The sequence below is a fragment of the Serinus canaria genome, chromosome 1A, assembly GCF_022539315.1.
Source record: "Serinus canaria isolate serCan28SL12 chromosome 1A, serCan2020, whole genome shotgun sequence".
Taxonomy (NCBI): domain Eukaryota; kingdom Metazoa; phylum Chordata; class Aves; order Passeriformes; family Fringillidae; genus Serinus; species Serinus canaria.
This window is the reverse complement of record NC_066314.1, coordinates 21,235,859-21,255,983: the sequence shown is the minus strand read 5'-3', so window position 1 is coordinate 21,255,983 and position 20,125 is coordinate 21,235,859. Positions and strand designations below refer to the sequence as shown.

Below are 20,125 nucleotides of genomic sequence, written 5' to 3'. Positions count from 1 at the left end.
AAAAAAAAAATTTATGACCTTTCCAAGAAGGGGCAAGCAACTCAGGGAGAGTAGAAGGGTGTTGCTAGGCCATGTAGAGAGAAAATTAGAAAGCTGAAAACTCAGCTAGAGCTCAATCTGACAACCGCTGTGAGAGATAATAAAAAGTGTTTTTATAAATAAATTAACAACAAAAGGAGAGCTAAGTAAATTCTCTATCCTTGGATGAGGGGAAGGGGGAAACATCGTAACCAAGTACCAGGAAAAGGCTGAGGTACTTGTACTTTCTTTGCCTCAGTCTTTACCAGCAAGAGTGGTTATCCTCAGGGCAACGTGCTGAGCTGTTAGAAGGGTCAGGGAGCAGAAGAGAAGCCCTGCAATCCAAGAGGAAGCAGCTAGAGACCCACTGTGCCACTTGGACACTCAGGAGTCCATGTGAGCACAAAGGACGTGGCTGTGTTGGTGGACAGCAGCTGAACGTGATGCAGTGAGTGCCCAGGTGGCCAGGAAGGCCATTGCCATGATGATTCTCGGAGTCCATTACCATATTAGGAGCTCAGATTGTGTTACATCTGAAACAGACATGTTTCTTTCAAGTTGCATTTTTTAAGGTTCAGCCCATCCTTCAAATGTTTCTCTTCTTAATGGGAACATGGGAACTCTTTTTTTTTTTTTTTCCTCAAGGCAAGACTGTCTTCCATTTATTCACATTAAAGATAAAAATTTAATATTTTTCAATTGCAACCTGTATGTCATACAAAAAGATAACTCTTCATAAATAACTATCCTGCATTGTTACTTAATGTGATATGATGTGATCTAAAAATTATATTCTGACTATCAGCAAGGGTGAAAACTTAACGTTGCAGTTGTAAATACCAAGTATTGCTTAAAAGAAATTAAAACAATTAATTTTAAAATGGATACTTTAGTAGCCTTCAGTTATTAAATTGCACTCTGCCTACACTAACCAGCCACACTAGGAAGTTTGATAACATTCCACATAGAACTCACTGCAAAACCACTAGAGTTAAACTGAAAAAAAAAAGAATTAACTTACAGCTCTTAAAAATAGTAACAAGTTCTATGGACAAAGGCAAATTTATAGCCTCCCAGAACAGTAAAACTTCAATAGTTATGTGATACAGCTATCATATATGAAAATTCATGCAATCATTTCTAGTCAAAACCTCATACAATATAGATTGCTTGTCTGTATAATTTTGAAAATCATCTTCAGACTTCTCCTGTAAACATTAAGCTATTGGATGATACAGATCTGACAGCTGTAGGCACTGACGATTACTCACCCTTGAAGGTCTCACTGCAGTATAAATGACTGAAAAATGAATCCCTCGTTGCTGCAGATCCTTGGTCACTCTTCCAATTATTTTGTCTGCAAATAGAAAGATGTATAATTCAACAAACTTGGTAAGCTGAGAAAGCTAAAATCCCACAGTAGTTGAAGAAGTAAAGATCTAGATGCTTAAGCTAATTCAGTTAGTTTAAGCAACTTAAATGCTCATTCTATCTAGGTACAAATGGGGTAGGACACTCTCAGTGTCTTGAAAAATGCACAATTTCAGTGAGATGATTTAAAAAGAAAATACAACTGTTCAGAAAAAGGGGTGATTTTGAAACTGAAAATAAAACCTTGGAAAATATACCCAAAAGTTTGAACTTTGGGCAATTAAAAGCAGGAGCAGGAGAAATCACTTCAGAGATTTCTTTTCTTTCTTTAAGAAGAGTATATGCAGGATGCATATACTGTTAGTCAAGTGATCAGTTAATAAATAAATAATAAAAGGTAAGTGGTATTGTTCTGTGAATTACAAAATACACGTAACTATCACTGAGAAACAACACTCAAACCATGGTGTTCAGTGTGGGGCATGATATGTACAATACTAGTAGCAACATTTGTTTTGCCTTCTGTGGATTTAAAGCCTGCTCCTGCACCCACAACAGGACACAGAAAATTTTCCTGTTCCTTACATTGGAGGCCAAAGGAGAAATGCAGTGGGGTGTTTCTGAAAAAGGAAGGAGAAGTCAAGTAAGGAAGAGCGGGTCTTTCAAAGAGGTCCAAAGAAGCCTCTACAAAAGATCCTCTTCTAGTTCTGAAACCACAGGCAGTTGCAATAAATGCTTACAACTGATAAATGTTTTCAATATTTGTGCAGAAACACGAACATCTGCTTATAAGGAGCACAACAGTTGTGACTCATGAGCCATTATTAGTGTTGTTATTGGGACTGCTTGAGAAGTAAGCAAGCAGACTCATATTTACTATTTCAGTGCCTTCCTACTTCTCATTCATCTACCAGTCTGGTGGATGGAGAGTTTATAACCTGGACATACAAACTACTCAGATTTTGAGGTGATACTTTACAGAAATTGTTTTATTAGCATTTGCTGAAATTAGGAGTTTATATTATTATTATCCTCTTTAACCCCTTCTATTTACTATAATTATGGTGTCCTGGCTGAGTAAAATATTTGGCTTTTGTAAGAATTCAAGCATTGATTTTTTTTCTGTAGGGTTTCAGCTGAACTGATTTCCTCCTAACAGTCAAGAATCATAGCTATGTGAATTTTCCTTCTCAAAATTATTCCTAAGTGAATCTACTATAAGAAATGTACTTACTCAGAGAAACAACTGCCTAAAAACTACTGCCATAATTACACTGGTTGTGGAGATCCAAGACATTATATAACATTGATTTTGTAATCTGAATTCACAGATTTTGGAAATTCTCTTCAGCCTTAGCAAAAATTTGCAGAAAAAAAAATAATAATATGTATAGAAATGCAGAGATTGGCTTTGGGTTTTCTTTCATTAAAGCAACCAGTAGCTTTCTGATATAACATGTTATTTGCATTTCCCTTCAGAAGGGAGATACATGTAACTATAGTTACCAGTAACATCTATAACTCCTGCCTGCAGGAAGATTCTAGAGGTAACTCCTTCATCCAAAGAAGCTTCTGTGAACATCCTTATGACAACAGGCTTGATATAGATCTCTTGCTTGCCTGTGATCAGAACTACACCTTTCTTATGAAGTATTTTCAAATTCTCCAAAGAAAAGAGCTCAGACTGTCCACCATGTTTTAGAGCACCTAAATTAGGTGCCTACTTGGGAACAAGAGTGCAGATTCTGTACTTGGCCAAGCAAAGTGGCACATTTCCCAAATCTGTATACCTTCTTCCCGATTAAAATCTACTTGATACCAATCAAAAAGTTGGCATAGTCTTTTCTTCCATCCTCCCACAGATCACCTCTTAACTTTGCTTTCCCAAAACCAAGTGGCCTGGGACAGCAGCTGCTTGAGACTACAGTGTGTCCTGGCAGCCAGGAGGGCCAGCCCTGTCCTGGGGTGCATCAGGCACAGCATCACCAGCCAGGCAAGGGAGGGGATTGTCCTGCTCTGCTCTGAGCTGGGGCAGCCTCACCTTCTGTGCTGGGGCAGTTCTGGGTGCCACAATGTAAGAAGGATAAAAAGCTATGAGGGTGCCCAAAGGAGGCCAGTGAGGATGGTGAAGGGTGAAGGGGGAAGGGAGCCTTATGAGGAATGGCTGAGGTCACTTGGTCTGTTCAGGCTGGAGAAGAGGAGGCTGAGGGGAAACCTCACTGCAGTCACAGCTTCCTCAGGAGGGGAAGAGAAGGGGCGGACACTGCTGATCTCACCACTCGTGACCAGTGACAGGACTGAAGGAAATAGCATGCAACTGAGTCAGTGGAGGGTTAGGGTGGATATCAGGAAAAGGTTTTCTACTCAGAGCACTGCAATAGAGCTCCCTGGAGAAGTGGCAGAGGGCCAAACCTGACAGAGCTCAAGAAGCATTTGGAGAGCGCTGTCAGGCTCATGTCAGGCTCTTGGGGTGTGCTGTGCAGGGCTAGGACGGACTCAGTGATCCCAGCTGGTCCCTTCCAACTCAGCATATTCCATGATACTATGATTCTAGGCCTTGGGAAGTTCATTCTTGAATCCATGCAGCTGATGAAAGAAATGTTCCATAAAGACTAAGCCACTATTTATCCAAGACCAACATTAAGCCAAAGCTCAGCTACCCAGTATGCTCTGGGGACAAGAAAATAGAACAAATACCTCCTCTGCAATTCAGAGATGAAAACCCAACTGCTTGTTTTAGTATAAAACCCACTCATTTTGGACTAGAACAAAAACAAACAGAAAAGGATACATGACTAAGGTATTTCCCCCCGATTTTCAAATCTGCTGCTGATTTTACAACCCCAGTTCTGAGCAGAAACAGTCATGGCCACTAAGAACACTGTTTCATTACTACACTGTAAACCTCCAAAACTATCACTTCAGTGATTTGCACACATTACAATTTGATTTCTCATTTAGAGTAGGAAGTGAAAGCTCTGCACTGAGATGCCTCTCAGTGCCATTTTCATGTATGGCACCTCTTTTTCAACCAGATGCTAGGCAAGAAACTTTTTTTATAGTATTATATTGAGAGATTCAACTTTACAAGTAATGTTTAATACACTGCAAAACCAATAAAAAACTGATATCAAAGGCAAAGAAGGCCACCAGTACTGTTTTATAAAGATTAGAAAAACATTTCCTATTCATGCAGACACCCTTTGTTGAAACCAAAGCCTTGGAATTGCCTGGCAATTCCAAGATGAGCCTGGCACCTCCAGCTGCCAGTGTGCAAGGTGAGATGGAAGGAGGCAGCTCAAGCTGCATAGACATGCAGGGCTTGGGCTCAGAAAATGAGCAAAGCAGACATGAATTTATCAAGCTCACATTTCATGGCACAGAGACTTAGTGTCTGATTAAAACTAAGACAACCAGAGCTTATAAATACTGTAGAAGGGGAGTGGGATAAAAGCCTTTAAATGGTAGCAGCAAAGCAAAGCCTGTGAGCTAGAGAATGCTACCTGCTCAGGTGAAATCACAAATGATGAAATGTTAGTTATGTCTAGGTACTATTACTTACCATTTTCAGAAATTGCTTCCAGGGTGGAAATGTCTTTTAAATCACTAGAGAAAAAGAGGGAAGAGAAATAATTAAAAATCTTTCCTAGGCAAGAATGATGTGAATCAGAAATGTATGAAGATACTGACTGATAAAAGGATTACTGTCAGTCCCTCTGTTTTTCTTTCATCTCCTCCTAATGACCCTTTTCTTCTGCAAAGCCATTAAAAATGTAAGGATGACATCTTCAGCTGATTCTTAAACCCCTCAAATTTCCTAGGCAGCAGAGAAGCCATACTACTGACAGCATTTTGGTCAGCCTCTGAGGAGCTTTTTTTCTTTTGGTGTTGGTCCCTTGTTTAACATTTGTTCAGGAGCTCTTTAAAATTGTAATCATGCCTCTTTTTGTGTAGTGATGTGACAGCTAGAATTGCATTTGTTTAGGACACGTTGCTATCTGTACCTTACACCAACATGTACAAATACCCAAGTAACAAGCTGGGAAGAGTAAGCAGAAGGAGCTCAGCAACCATGCCTTGTATTTTCTAAATATACATTCACCTGAAGGAACAGTTTCTCCCTTTCTCTGTTAGATCACAGCCCTCATGGAGCTGGAAACATGAAGAATTATAACCCTCCCCTTCCTTCCATTGCAATGGAAAAGGAGGCTGTTTATTAGCTTCAGGTTTGTCTGTATGTTTATTTGCTTGCTAATTTATCCTGCCAGTATTTTTGACCCCTAGAATGCCTCTAGCAATTAATTCTGCAGGTAAATCGTGTGTCGAGTAAAATAATTGAGCCTTTCTGCTAAAAAGTGTGTTGCCATTTAGTTTTATTAGCTGCTCCTTTGTTCTCCTATAATGAGGCAGACAAAATAGGAATGCCTGACTGCCTTTCTCAACATAATTCATCTATTACACCTGGTAAGCTCATCAGGGGACTTTGAGAAACACTGAATTTATCTTTGTAAGAGAAACAATTTTGACAGCCCTACAAGCTTGCACTCTATTATTTTTAAATTTCCTGAATACAACTGACATTTCCAAAAGCTCTAAAAATCATGCACACACGTGGGTCAGCTCTGTGGGTGATAAGCCCCTACCTGGCAAGTGGTTGCAGCTGAACCACCAGTAAGTTTGGGTTGGAGGCATTCACTTCCAGCTGAGAGACACTGAGATTAGTTACATTTGTTAATTTCCAATCTCCTGATTCTTGAAGAACATTCAGGAGATACTTGGTAGCCTCGCAGTCAACAGCTGGCAAAACTAAAGATGAAGGAGAAGACTGAAGAAATTCCTGTAAGAAATTTATGAGACGTTTATTTACCTGCCTAATATTCAGTTGCTTTATAATTAACACAACATTTTTTATAATGTATCCTTAATTTTACATTCAAGATGAGGGACCTCCACAGTAACCAGCCTGTGAATTCTCATCAGTTTGATTGATGATGGCTTGCAGGCTGCTCCTGAACTTTCTTGCAGCAAGCTTAAAGCACTCAGTAACACCAAATTTTTTCTGTCTTTTTCAGATGTATGGAAGAGGAGAGCTAGATGATGTAGAAGTTCTCAAGCTAAGAGTGTAGCTGTTATGAGCACTGCCAGAAGCAAAGCTCAAATGACTCTAACTAAATCCCCTTGGATGTGAGAAAGATCAGTGTCAGACACCTCCAGTTCCAGCAGCTCCATTCAGTTAAGTCACACTTTGCATAAAAAACATCCTGCATTTGTGTACATCCTGGTGGTACAGCACATGGTACAGAAAAATGTCTAATTTGTAATTGTTAATTTAAAAAAGCTGCAGATTTCAGGATCTACAGAGCCTCCAGACACATACAAACAAAATTAATGTCGTACTTTCCACCTTTTTACTCAAAGTACAAATTATAAAGCTCAGGCTGAACTGGTTCAGATAAAGCATCAGGGTATCATCTACTTTATTTATAAATCTGATAGCTGAGTTCCTGATACAGATACTTGAATAAAGTTAATTGAAAAACATTCTCATTCTTTAATTTGAAACCTGCATAGTCAAAAAACATCTTTCCAAGATTTTTTCTTGATAAAAAAATTAACCCGAAATATTTGGGGAAACAAAATGCAAGATGAAGATTTGAAAATTATCAAAATTAATGGAGCCCATATTTAATGTTGGGGTGGGTTAACCCTGGCCTGATGCAGGTACCAACCAAAGCTGCTCTATCATTTCCCTCTTCAACTATACGAAGCAGAGAAAATAAAAGGTTCATGGGCCAGGGAGAGTTCACTAATCAATTACACAAAAACCCCAGCCTTGACTTGGGAAAGTTAATTAAACTTATTAACAATCAAATCAGAGTATGATAATAGAGGTAAAACAAGAAACCACCTTCCACCCACCCCTCTCTTCCAGGCACAACATTACCCAGGATTCTCTATCTCCTGCCCTGCAGTGGAGAAGGGGGACAGGGAATGGGGTCTGTGGTCAGTTCATCACACATTGTCTCTGCTGCCTCTTCCTACTTGGGGGGAGGACTCCTCATACTCTTCCCTTGCTCCCAATGGGGTCCCTCCCATGGGAATCAGTCCTCCATGGACTTCTCCAAGGAGAGTCCTTCCCACAGGCTGCAGTTCATGAACTGCTCCAGCGTGGGTCCCTCCCATGGGGTGCAACACATCAGGAACTGACTGCTCCAGCCTGGGCTCCTCTCTCCACAGGTCCTGCCAAGAGCCTTCCAACAGGGTCACAGCTTCCTTCAGGCAGCCAGCTCTCCTGGCACTGGGTGCTCCATGGGCTGCAGGTGGATCTCTGCGCCCCTGTGTGCCTCCACGGGCTGCAGAGGCACAGCTGTCCCACCATGGGCTGCAGGTGGATCTGTGCTCCCCTGTGTGCCTCCACGGGCTGCAGAGGCACAGCTGTCCCACCATGGGCTGCGCCACGGGCTGCAGGTGAATCTCTGCCTGCTCTGCTGCCCGGAGCACCCCCTCCCACCCCTCCTGTGCTGACCTTGGTGATGCTTTCCCATAAGTTCTCATTTCTCTCTTCTCGAAGCACAACTGCTTCTGTGCAGTAACTTCACCTTTTTAAACATGCTGCCACTGTCTCTGATGGGCTTGGCCCTGGCCAGTGGCAGGTCCCTCTTGGAGCATTGACACTTTTGGACACGGGGGAAGCTTCTGGCAGCTTCCCAAAAAAGCCACCCCTGTAGCCGACCCACTGCCAAAGTCTTGCCACAGAAACCCAGTACAAATATGAATACTAGAAGATTTTTCATTGAGTCCGAGTTTACAGCTTGTTAACTTTGCTTTTTTATTTTCTACATTTAATTCCAGATTAAGTCTGTCGCTTGATCCAACACTGAGATCTTCAAGCTGTTACAGACTCTGTGTCTCCCTCCCATGCAAGTGTTGTGGTGTTCCTAACACTTTTCTCCTACTATTCATTTTTTCCTTTTTGTCTGTGCTTTGACTGCTCTTCTGACCTGCTCTCTAATCCTTTCTAATTGCTCACATCTTCCTTCCTAGGCAAAGGCTATAGGTACTTTCATATTTCTATAGATGCTCATAAGGTAGGATTATGTGGCATTGTCTGATTTACCTAATCAGACTAAGAGAAAAGTAACTGCAGAAATTAATCAGAGCAGAAAGCACTGATCTTGTGTATGGGTCTTTGAGTAGTGCTTTTTGCACCTCCTGGAAAAAAAAGATGAAACATTTCATTTTGATTTATTTACAGGTTTGAATTTAGAACTCAAATTCTGAGCAATTCAATGATTTTGTTTTATTTTCAATATTTTAATCCCTTGTCCCATAGCAGCATTCAGAATGGTAACAGCCATTTCAACCAAGGATATTAAGCAGATTACTCATTTAATGTAGAATAAGATATAAAATGTATCATTACTGAGTAATATCTTAATTGTGCCTGCTCCTAACCAGTGCTGCACTGCCATCTGTCTCAACTTTCAGCCACTGGTATTCAGCTGCTTTTCATCTGAAGGGTAGACACAGCTGGATATCAACTCAACAGCCTCAGGTAGGCAATCTGATCCCATGCCTCTTTGTCCTTCTTGCCATTTGGCAATTGTGCACTTTTCTTTACAATACCCATATGTTGCTTTGCACATTTTAGGATTTCAGCTACCATGCTTGTTCAAAACACGAAAACTCCAAAAGGGGTTGGAGAATGAAGAGGATATTGAGAAACACCTGATTTTGCATTCTGCTAAAGAAAACCACACAGTAGCCAGGAATAGGAGAGGGACAAGGAAAGAGAGGAAGGGGAAAAGAAGAAGAAGGGGAAGGTTTAATTTTAACTTTCCAATTATTATCTATCCCACAAACTTTTACACTGTAGCCATTCCCTTCAAACGTCTGCATAAACCTGTAAGTTATAATTTTAATGAAAATTGATCTGATGCACTTTATGTGATAAAGTGTGTTGCAGCTACAGGAAGTATTGTTGAAAAAAACCCCATGCTGTACTGTTTAGTGGGAAACATGACACCAATTATTTTTTTCTGAGGGTTATAGGCAGATCCAAGTGACTGTCAAGAAGAAAACCTGAAGTCAAAGCATGGGAGGAAGCATTCCAAAGAATAAAACACAGACTACAACAATAACTAAAAGATTGATGTGGCCTTCCCAAACAAGTTTTGCCTGACAGTTCTGCTGAAGATATCTGAAGGAGTCAATGGGCATCCAGGAAGCTCTGGATGTACAGTCTACTTGGACCCACACAAGGCATTTGGCAGTCTTGAAGCAAGGACTACCAAAGAAACTGAGCTGCTTTGGAGAGAGAGGCAGTCTTCACATGAAGGTAGCTAAAGAATAGCTAAAGATTTAGCAAGCAAGGGTATTAAAAATACCTGTTACTGCACTAGGGTCTCTTCTGTTCCATATGTTTCTAAACTATCTGATAAAAAGAGAAATATTGAGCTAATGAAACTTGCTCATTATGATAATTTTTTCAGGTTAGTAAAGGCAGTGGCTGACTGATGAACTACAGAAGCAGCTTCTGGCACAGCCTCTTGGTCAATTGAGTAACTGATAAGATTGAATGCGAATTGATTTTAGCATAGTACAGGGTGATAGAAAAACAAACCTAATTTTACATACACAATAATAGGTCTTAGACTAAGAACTAAGTGTTACCCTCCTGTAATGAAATCTTGAGAGTTGCAGCAGCTCTTTGAAAATGGTAATTCAGAGACTGATAGTAATCAGGATGGAAAAAAAAATCGAATATTAATAATATTTTAGAAAAGGCTAGAGAACAAAACATCATCATGTCACTGAATACCTCTATGATGAACTTTTATCTTGATTATTATGCAGTTCTGTGCAGGTTCCCTTGTCAAAAATAATATAATAGAACTAGAAGAAATAAAATAAAGACAGCCAAAATTTTATTATAACCTCTGTATCACACGTGACTAAATAGTACTGCTCAGTCTATGACCACTGAGTGAGGATAGGATGGAGTTATCAGACTACATGTGGCAATGACTTATAATAATCATAATTATGTAGATGCACAGCTGGCCACTAATTGGAGTGTGTGAATATACACTGCTGTTCTAAGGAGCTGAGTATTGTCTAGGGAAAGGCAAAGATAATATTAAAGAAAAATAGTCTGTAGGGTAGGTGACTTCTTGAGAAAGAAGTTCCCCAAATGCTAATCTCTGTATTTTATTATTTAATTTAGAAGTTGTTTGAAAGGTCAAGATAAATTATCTACCTATAAGATTCCCTTTGTATTACTGGAATAAGATTCTTTTATTGCATGCAAACCCATTGATACTGAAATCTCAGAACAGCTGCTAATGCAGCTGAACAAATCAAATATCTGCAAATGTTTCTGGGGTTTACAAGTCTATAACTCTTTTTCAAATAACACTTTCTTCTTGTAGAACACATGCTGTTACATGCTCTTATACATTCTAAATGAAATCTCCAGCTTAGGTTTATGAATAAGTTTGCATTTCTGAGGTTCATAAAGGAGGATTCTTGAGAGCAATGGAACATTTATTATAGCTTCACTGATCCCTTGTATAATATAGCCTGTGTAGGTAAAAACCTTCTGATTATGGAACACCAAGGATTCTAATTTCTCCAGTGAGAAAATTCAGACCCAACCTTCACTTATGTCCTGTGTTGTGTGAGTATTATTGCAATCTTTCATAGCAGGATTAAGAATTGATTTCTTACCCAAAGTATCTCAAGTGGAGTTCAAGTAATACGATAGCAACCCAGCAAATTTTTGTAGCCTCTGTTATGCCCAATATGGATGACTATAAAGTTCCTTTTCTGGCCCTGAGAACTAAACCTTATGCAATAGATATTGACAAACTCTCTCTGTGGGCACCCCAGTGAAAAGGAAGCATGCAGTTTACACATCTCATTTGCTTTCACTCACGTGAAAGAAAATGAGATGTATAAACTCACTCACCTCACCTCCATCAAACTACACTGGAAAAGCATTAAGATTGCCAAATCCAACTGAACAAATGTAGGAAGTGCTGGAGTTAAGGTGAGCAATTTGTAAAAAAAAACTTTCCAGTTTTAAAGAAACCATAGTACGGAAAAAATTTCTCAGCTCCAAGACAGAGAGGGAACAGAGGCAAAGTCAGAAAAAAATCAGTTGCTGACATTTATTCAGATTGTTCAATACCTGGGTATAAGTTGTTTGACCTGCCAGATACAGACAAAGATTTACTTAAACATGACCTTTTGTTTAGAGGAGGAACTCTTTCCCAGCCCTCACTAGGTCCCAATCCCCTTGTATACCACCTGATTTCTGAACCCATCAGTCTCTGACCTTATCTCTAGACTTTAAAGCCTTTAATCTCTATCTACAGTGCTGATGGAGTCCTGATTACAAGGCAAAGAAGAATGTTTTAAGTACTTTGATATGCCTCTTAAACGTGGAGGGCCTACTTAAATAAGACCCACCACATTATTAGGAACTTTCAAAGTCATGCATTGCAATGCATGTCAAACAGCTAATTTAACCAGTTTTGTAGTCAGACAGCAACAAAAATTTCCTCTGGACACAGCCTTGCAGAGATGTTAAACCCTGAGAAGGCAAGACATAGCAGAGAAGAACCAGTGCATCTGCCTGCAGACACAGCCACTGATCCTCACAGTACAGATGATTATGAGTCCCATTTTTTCCTCAGAAAACCCATGTAGATTCTCTGAATAATTGTTTCTCTTCCAGCATCAGTGTTAAAATGCTGTTACATGACAAAGAGATCAATATCTCCAGTTCCACTTATACAAGGAAGATGTGAGGTTCTTAGATGTAGAGACAAGTATTATCTGAATATTTATGTATTTAATTACATATAGTGTTTGCTGTGTGGTGCTGGGGAATTTACATTTCCTTGTGTGCTCTGATACCATTTACATTACTAATAGCTCTGTTCATCCTGCACTGCCTCCAGGAATGTCTTTATGACTTCCACAAGTGAACATTTTGTCTAATTACATTTCAATAAACTGTCATGTAAGTACAACCATAGATGCTCTGCACAAAATCTATAAACCTTCCCAGTGAACTTGAAGCTGCTGACTGACTCAGAATATTCCATCTTAAATTCTGTGCCTAGAGTTTATTTCAAGTTAATCAGCTAGCATTATTTTTCCATGAAGATTAAGGCAACATAGCACCAAGTGATATATTAACTTAATATAAAAGAGTTAACTTCCAGAATAAGCTTCAATTTCTGTAAAACCAAAATAAGTGTTGAATTCTGAAAAGAAGAAAAAAAATTATTGGTTCCTATAAGTCCTTTTCTTCCTATGGCTTCAAAACAGAATTTTGATGTGTTGGTCTGGAACTTTATATTGTTTTTTACAATAGAAAATTGCAGCATATTTAAAAGCAATTTTGTCAGTTATGATGAATTGGGAAAACTCAGTCATTAAAAATATAATAGCTACAAAGCATGTATCTGCAAACTCAGTTTATTTCCTTTAACACATCTGCTCAAAATTGAATAATCTCAATATTTTAAACAGGAAAATTTCTGCTACTCAGTGCCCTTTTCCCAGTTATTTTTTCTATGCATCGTTCTTACATCTTTCCTTTTCTTTTTAAATACTGCACATAAATAAATGAGATAAATGCTTGCCTGAACATTTTGAAATGGATTCTTGTTGCCATAGGATTCACTGAAGTATGTGAAGTCATCTATGCTAAGCTGAAAAACAAAGAGAGTAGGTTAGTGAGAAGGAGCCAAGGCATCTCATTTAGGTACAGACTTGTGTTCAGTATTGGTGAGGAAAAAAATTGTTTACATACCCTATCTTGCAGGAACAAGACAAGATTTCTGGAGTTCTGGGTAAAAAGAGGTTGCAAGAGTGCTGTCAGCTCCTGTGCTGAGACAACTTGTCCTTCATGCACGGCAACGTCTGGATCCCACTGTGATCTACAAAGGAATAATTCCTTTTTCTGTAGAATTTTCTGCCAGTGATGACACCTTTATTTAAATATGCAGCAGCAGATAATGAAATCATCATCTTGGAGGTAATAAAATCATCATGTTTAAGATCAACTTTGCAGTTCAGTTTACTTTCATTCTACTCAAGAGAAAAAGACTTTGCTCATTTATGCCTGTATCAAATTGACTGTATTAGAGTAAGAATGAATAGGGGTAATGTCTCTCTCTATTTTCTTGTTTGTGTACACCAGCAGAGTTGCATCTTTCCATAAAAAGTTACTTACTAAGTACAATGAAGAAGAATATGTTGAAAACATTCAGAGAGAATTCCCAGATGGCATCCCAACTCCCAAAACACTTTGCAGTGCTGACAGATGGAGGTCAGGAGGAGTAGAACTCAGACTAGATCACAAGTTGTCTTAAACTAGTTTTTTTTAATAGAACTTTTGTTAGTAGAAGTGTCACAGGTTCTTTCCTAAGGTTTTCATGATGAAGGCACCATTCTACAGAAGCCTGTCAAAAAAGCCACCTTTCCAGCAGCAGGAGCTCTTCTGAATTGAATGATTCAAAGCACCCAGCTTACAACTCTTTTGCCAACCTGTCACTATGAGGACTGGACAGAGAAATAACTCATCTATTTTAGTTCTGCTGCTACAAGAGGTGGCATTATTCTTTCAACACCTCATTGGGATTTTAACAGCATGCATCCCTATGGGTCTTTAGGAATGAAACTTTTTATGAACATTTTTATCCTAGGTGTTTTGACTAATGAAAATTGTCTTTGGAAAAACAAATTGAACTTGATGCATAACCTTCCATCTTTGCCCAGGTACACATTAACTGCTAAAACCTGAGAAAACAGGTTTCAGCAATTGATGACACTCTAACTGGTTCTAATTACAATGAGTCGAATATAGGCAATTGTTGTCTGCTCTAACATCATTTATTATTGATTGCAATTTGATCAAGTTGAGATAAAAGTCACATTTTCTAACCCAAAGCAATTTGCAAATGACCATTGCACAGCAAGCTTTTATGAATGAGAACAACCTCTGCAGTCCTTTAAGACGGAGGCAGAACAGGGTAAATGAACACATATGTGGGGTTAAATGCTGTTTTTTTGGATAAGAAAATCTAAATTGCACTCCAAGTCCTCCCTGTAATTCCAATGAAGATTGCTGAAAGTGAATTGAAAGTGTCAAATTGCACCCATGGCAGAGGTCAAACCAGCAGAGTCCAGCAGCACCAGGTGATCCCCATCTCGCTTCAGACTCCGGGGTTTGGGAAAGCACGAGAGCAAACTCTGTATGTGGAAGACTCCTTCAGGACAACGTGCTGGAGATGTGAAAATTAAATTCCAGTAGAGCTTTTGCCCATCACTTAACAAGCTTTAGAAATAAATCTTGCTGGGATGAAGGAAATGGTTTTTTGTTGGTTGAAATTATCTGATTTTTTTAGTTTTACTCAGCATCTTCACTTTGGTAATTTGTGTTTGGAAATCCACATTAACGTAAGCAACTGAGAAATTGCAACAGGCATGCCTCAACTTTTCAGAGAAGACAAACCTTTTAATTAAAAAAAAAAAAAAGTATTATCTTTTAAATGAATATATTTGAAAACAAAGAAAGTCCCAAAGATTCTGAATGACTCTTCAGGAACTGACTTTCATATTGACTTTGTGCCTCGCATGGCCACATCAAAATACTAATGATATTAGAGAAAAAGCAGATAGAACAAATTAGGAGATGATAAAAAATGGCTTGTGTGAAAGAAAATGACATTGAATATCTTGGTATATTTATTTAAAAAAAAAACCCTAAATAAATCCATTTCATACTTAATCTTAGAAAAAAAGAAATGAAGCTTTTGAGAACTTTGGGGACTTGCAATTAAGACTAAAAGGTAACAAAAGCACATCAAACAAAATGAAATTATTTGCAGCAGCACAAGGATAAAGACTTTTGCTGTGAACTCAAAACCTCAGAAGTTTAATGATCCTTTTTTAAAGCATACTTGCTTCTAAGAAATTCCCTGTTCCTTGAAGCAGTTCTTGTTAGCTATCTAACCTTGAAAACACCTTTTGTGACACTTTTTAACTTTCAAGCAGTCAACTTTAGTAACTTCATCATCATAAAAAAAATCTACATCAGTTGATTAATAATTCTATTAAAATGCAGCATTTGCCTAATATTTTATATTTTATTCATGCATTTATTTTGCTGCTTTCTAACAGTTTGCTGAGCAGTATGTAAGGCAGTAGGGAAGGCTACATCCTCCACTGAGGGAGCTGTTGCTGTCTGCTTGGTGCAACAATATTCTCAGTGTGGTTCAGACAGGAAATACAACCTCAGAGACATTTAGGCTGGAAAAGGCCTCTACAATCAGCAAGTCCAGCTGTCAACCCAGCACTGCCATGTCCATCACTAAACCATGTGCCTAAGTGCAACATCCACGTGGTTTTAAGAACATTTCCAGCTGACTGAACCACTTCCCTGTTCCAATCCCTGACCACACTTGCAGTGAAGAAATTTTTCCTAATATCCAACCCAAACTTCCCCTGGTGCAACTTGAGGCTGTTTCCTTTTATCCAATCACTTGCTAGCTGGGAGAAGAGACCAACGCCCACCTGGCTACAGCCTCCTTTTGGAGAGTTGCAGAGAGCAATAAGGTCTCCCCTCAGCCCCCTTTTCTGCAGGCTAAACACCCCAGGTCCCTCAGCCACTCTGGGCAAGACTTGTGCCCCAGCCCCCACCAGCCTCCTTGCCTGGCCAGGACATTACTGGGTGCTTTACTGGGAGCTGCAGGGTGAATCAGAGATCTGTGAGTGCCAGGGGCTCCTGGATACACCCAGGATGAGCTTCCCTGAACACAGCCAGGCAGCTCATCCCACTGAACCTCAGAGACTGATGCTGCTGTGGAACCAGCAGCAGGCCAGCACACATTGATTGCTCTTGTTGACTGCTCCCACAAGCTCTTGTGCCCAGAGACACACAGCCTCCTACAGCCATCCACATGCCAAGCACAGAGGAGTCCCACCACATCACCAGCAGGGCTCCAAATGACAAGCATCTCTGCTAAAGTACGTGTGCAGGAGCACACAGCTTTAAGGAATCCTAAGGAACCTTTAAGTTTGGGGAAACTTAAAACTCAACTGCTCCCACTTCCCTCCAACAGTCAAACAATGCCCTAAAGAAAGTGGGGAAAGCAAGCTTAGCTTGATATTTTGCTTCTTTCTTATACCTCACTGCTCTGACATGACAACACTATGGTCTTTCTTGAACAGTATTCTTTCTGGAATTTGAGCAATTAGGTTGATGGAAGCAAAGATTTCAAGATTTCCTGTATCTGGACCCACCAGAAGGGCTGATGGGAAGATAACAAGGCTTCTAGCAGTCTAACTCATGATTACATTTTTGCTTTGTAGCTGGCTTCAGAATTCTTTCCTACACATTATTCTTGTCAGTTGTCTCTATCAGTCACCTTGTGATTACTGTGTAAGAAATCATGTTTTCCCCTGCTCAGGAGAGGTAAAATAGCTTTCATGCTGGCACACAGTGTCTCCATAGGCGTCCAATAAAATTGTAGCTAAAAAAAATGTTCCTTTCTATGTTACACCTTCTTTCAGTAGATTTATAAGTAAAGTCCCTGTAGTTTAGGAAACAGTGCAAATGTACCAATTGGCATTAAGACCTTCTCAAAGTCACTTATAACCTGGGTTTGCCAGAAAAAGATTATTTTCCCTATATAAGCATAGCATAAAAAAGGAAGTAATACATTTTAAAAGACTGTAGGCAAAAATCATTCCTAAAACAAATGCATGAGGGTACAATACAAAAGCTAATTTAAATGAATTTATTTGCTCAAAATCCTTCTCTTTATCTGTGGAGGGAAAGAAATTCTTCTGAATATTAGTTCAAAATGGCTAAATCAAATTTTTTCAGTGTATCATATGCAAGAAGAGCCTCTCAACCTTAGCTGCTTCAAAAACCCAACCAGGGAATATTAGTTTAAAGGCTGATTTAAAATAAAGGTCAAATTTTCCACACCAAAGCTATTTGAAGAACATCCAGTGATATATTCTTTTTTGAAAAAGAGGACAGTGTGATATACTGAGTTATTCCCTAGTTGAATTGAGAAAGAATGTTGTTTTAAAAAAAACCACTTTTCTCCAAATAGGGATCTGCATTTTACTTTCTAGAGGAAAGAGGTATTTGATTTACAAATGTCTCTGTGAGAATTGGTATCATACTTCCTGATGCTTTGTGCACTCCATGTGTTTATCAGCTGTAGGTTTTACCTCTATCTGGCATCTAACATAATCTTTATTAGCATGAATACAGTATAGTAATAATGCATAAAAGAGACTGTCACATTCTCTGATACAGCTGTCCTGAGACATGGCTTGGCAAACACTGGCTAGCTCTAAATTAGAACAAAATGTAGTACCCTTGAATTATTCAGTATCAAATCCTAACAGATAACCTGGGAAAGAGTGGAATAGATCAGTGAATCACAACTCCTGTTGATTAATGAATCGCTCAACTTTTATACTGGTGGGACATGTTCCTAGAGCATTAATAGATATCCACAGATATCCATAATTACTGCAATTCTGCAGTTACCTTTCCTAAGTCTCTTAATAGTAATTTCCAAATTTCATAGGCCTGTGGATGACACACTGCAAACCTCGAATCACTGGGAAGTACCAAACGTAAAGCACAGAGTTGGGGGTTAGCAACAGGAAGTTGCTGTTAGTGTTACTTTGTTTTATAAAATAACGAAAAACTTCTTTTCAGTTGCTTCATAGACCTTCACCAGAACTAATTTTGGCCCCATGAGAACTTTACCTTTCAAAATGCAAATATCATGGTTGGAGGAACACTTCTTCTACAAAAGGCTGTGTTCCTGAGACACGAAATTGTTTAGCCAGTCCAGTATCCTAATTTTCTGCTCTGGATTTGTGTAAACCAGAAAAATCTGCAGCAGAACAAGCTGCTAATTGCATCTTGATGGAAAGTTTGCTTTTATGACCACATGGGATTAGGTGATAAGATCTTGTTTATATATACAGCAGGTATGTTTTTTATATAAACCAGGAAGTAGGACAAAGGAAGCACTGATCTTTTCTTAGATGTTTCAAAGCACTTTTAACCTAAAAACAGTGCTATCCAACATTTACTTGGCTTTTAAATACAGGGGTATTACACAGGGGTAGTGCACTCATATGAATGCCTGTCTTACATAGTGGTGAATCTCGAAGTATTTTGAATATAAAATTGCCTTGATATTGAAATGTTTTGGTTTTTTTTTTTAGGGGGAGAAACCAAAGCGAAAGCTACAAAATCAAACTTTTTCAAAACAGGCAGTCTTCCATATGCAGAGTTTCCAATTTTGGAAATCCGTAAAAGATGAGTAAACATAGAGCAAAGGTGGTTAATAAGTGGTTAATAAATTTTTCTGACAACTTTACATATTCAGTAACCACCTGAAACTACTGAATTGCCCAACCTGCCATATTTCTGGCAATCCAAAGTAATGGTACTAATCCTTAAGTAATCATGAATAAAATTCCTGGTTAGAAAGAAAGAGGTCTATCCCTGGTTCTTTCAAAACAGCTTCAGAGTCCTATTTTATAAGTATATGCAAACCCCTGAATTTCATGTCTCTGGATCTGTCAAGACTGCAGTTGTTTCTAACATCAGATGCATATACATACAGCAATGTACTTATGAACTAGTATTTAAATGAACATTAAAGTGAAAAGTCAGGGTTCAGAAGTTAGGAAATCTAAGGCTTAAAAAACTACAACAGAGTTTTTGGTCAGCTCCTTTTTGTGTCACTGCCTTATGTTGTGAATTTAAGCCATAACATCTCTAACAGTAGAGTTCAAAGATGCTTTAGAGTGAATAAAGTACAATTTATTTACTTCTTGCTCAGCTCAGAACACTAAAATTATAAATAAAAACGGGTAAAACAATCTGTTGGCTTGTTTGATGGCCGAGGTGCAAATTTATTTATTGGATAATTTTACTGCCCAGAGCTGATTTACCATATTCGACGGCACACTATATTCTGTGCAGACACACACAGAGCAGGAGCATAAGCAGGGGGCTACACTTCGATTCGATCTCTTACCTCCGAGTAGACCAAAGCAGCATCGGCACATGATGCACGGCCAGAGCTGTCTGGAGCAGCAGGGCAAGGGAGCCCAGGAGCAGGGCTGGAGCAGCGGGGCACAGCCGTGCCATGGCTCCGGCACAGGGAAGGTCCGAGCGTGTGCACAGCCGCACTTCCCGCTCGGGCTGCTGCAGCCGGATCCCGCCGCGCTCTGGGCTGGCGCTGCTCTCCAGCAGCACGGGGAATTTCAGAACATGAACTTCCTTCGCTTGAACTTGGGAGTTACTCATATTTCTAATGCTTGCAGGTTTGTGATTTAAACAGCTCGTAAAACACTGCAGCGAAAGCATTGTCAGTTTCCTCTAACCTTCAAGTGCAAGGGAGAGTCGTGAAGTCCAAACTCCTGTCCCATGCAGGCTGATAACTGTTGTGTAACTTCAAAATGGAGTTTACAGAAAAGTTTTCTGTACCGCACAAAATATATTCTGCAGAACTTCTATGTTCTTCCCCTGCTACATATTATCATGTCCCTCAGCTTAGTTTTTCTACATGTATTGAGATCTGGCGCCACACATTTGGGTGTTGACAGGTTTGAAATCCGCAACAAACTGCAGATTCCAGCAAGAAGGAAGAGAGAGAAAATGGCACATTCA

General features: G+C 39.3%; 1 protein-coding gene and 1 long non-coding RNA gene across 2 annotated transcripts in view; one reads left to right on the top strand and one right to left on the bottom strand.

The window, feature by feature from the left end:
• ATP6AP1 (ATPase H+ transporting accessory protein 1) overlaps window positions 1-19,736 on the bottom strand; it is a 51,087-nt gene extending 31,351 nt beyond the window's left edge. Inside the window, exons 1-6 of the mRNA XM_009086784.4 lie at window positions 19,491-19,736; window positions 13,217-13,343; window positions 13,047-13,115; window positions 6,033-6,226; window positions 4,952-4,995; window positions 1,290-1,375 (exon numbers count right to left, since the gene is read on the bottom strand). Coding sequence (XP_009085032.4) covers window positions 1,290-1,375; window positions 4,952-4,995; window positions 6,033-6,226; window positions 13,047-13,115; window positions 13,217-13,343; window positions 19,491-19,603 — 633 coding nt within the window. The 5' untranslated portion in view covers window positions 19,604-19,736. The remainder of the gene's footprint in view (window positions 1-1,289; window positions 1,376-4,951; window positions 4,996-6,032; window positions 6,227-13,046; window positions 13,116-13,216; window positions 13,344-19,490) is intronic.
• Window positions 5,523-9,853, top strand: LOC127059123 (uncharacterized). Its single transcript, XR_007776591.1, has 3 exons — window positions 5,523-5,615; window positions 6,462-7,777; window positions 7,858-9,853. It is a non-coding gene; the product is annotated as an uncharacterized LOC127059123 (long non-coding RNA).
• Window positions 19,737-20,125: the final 389 nt, after the last annotated feature.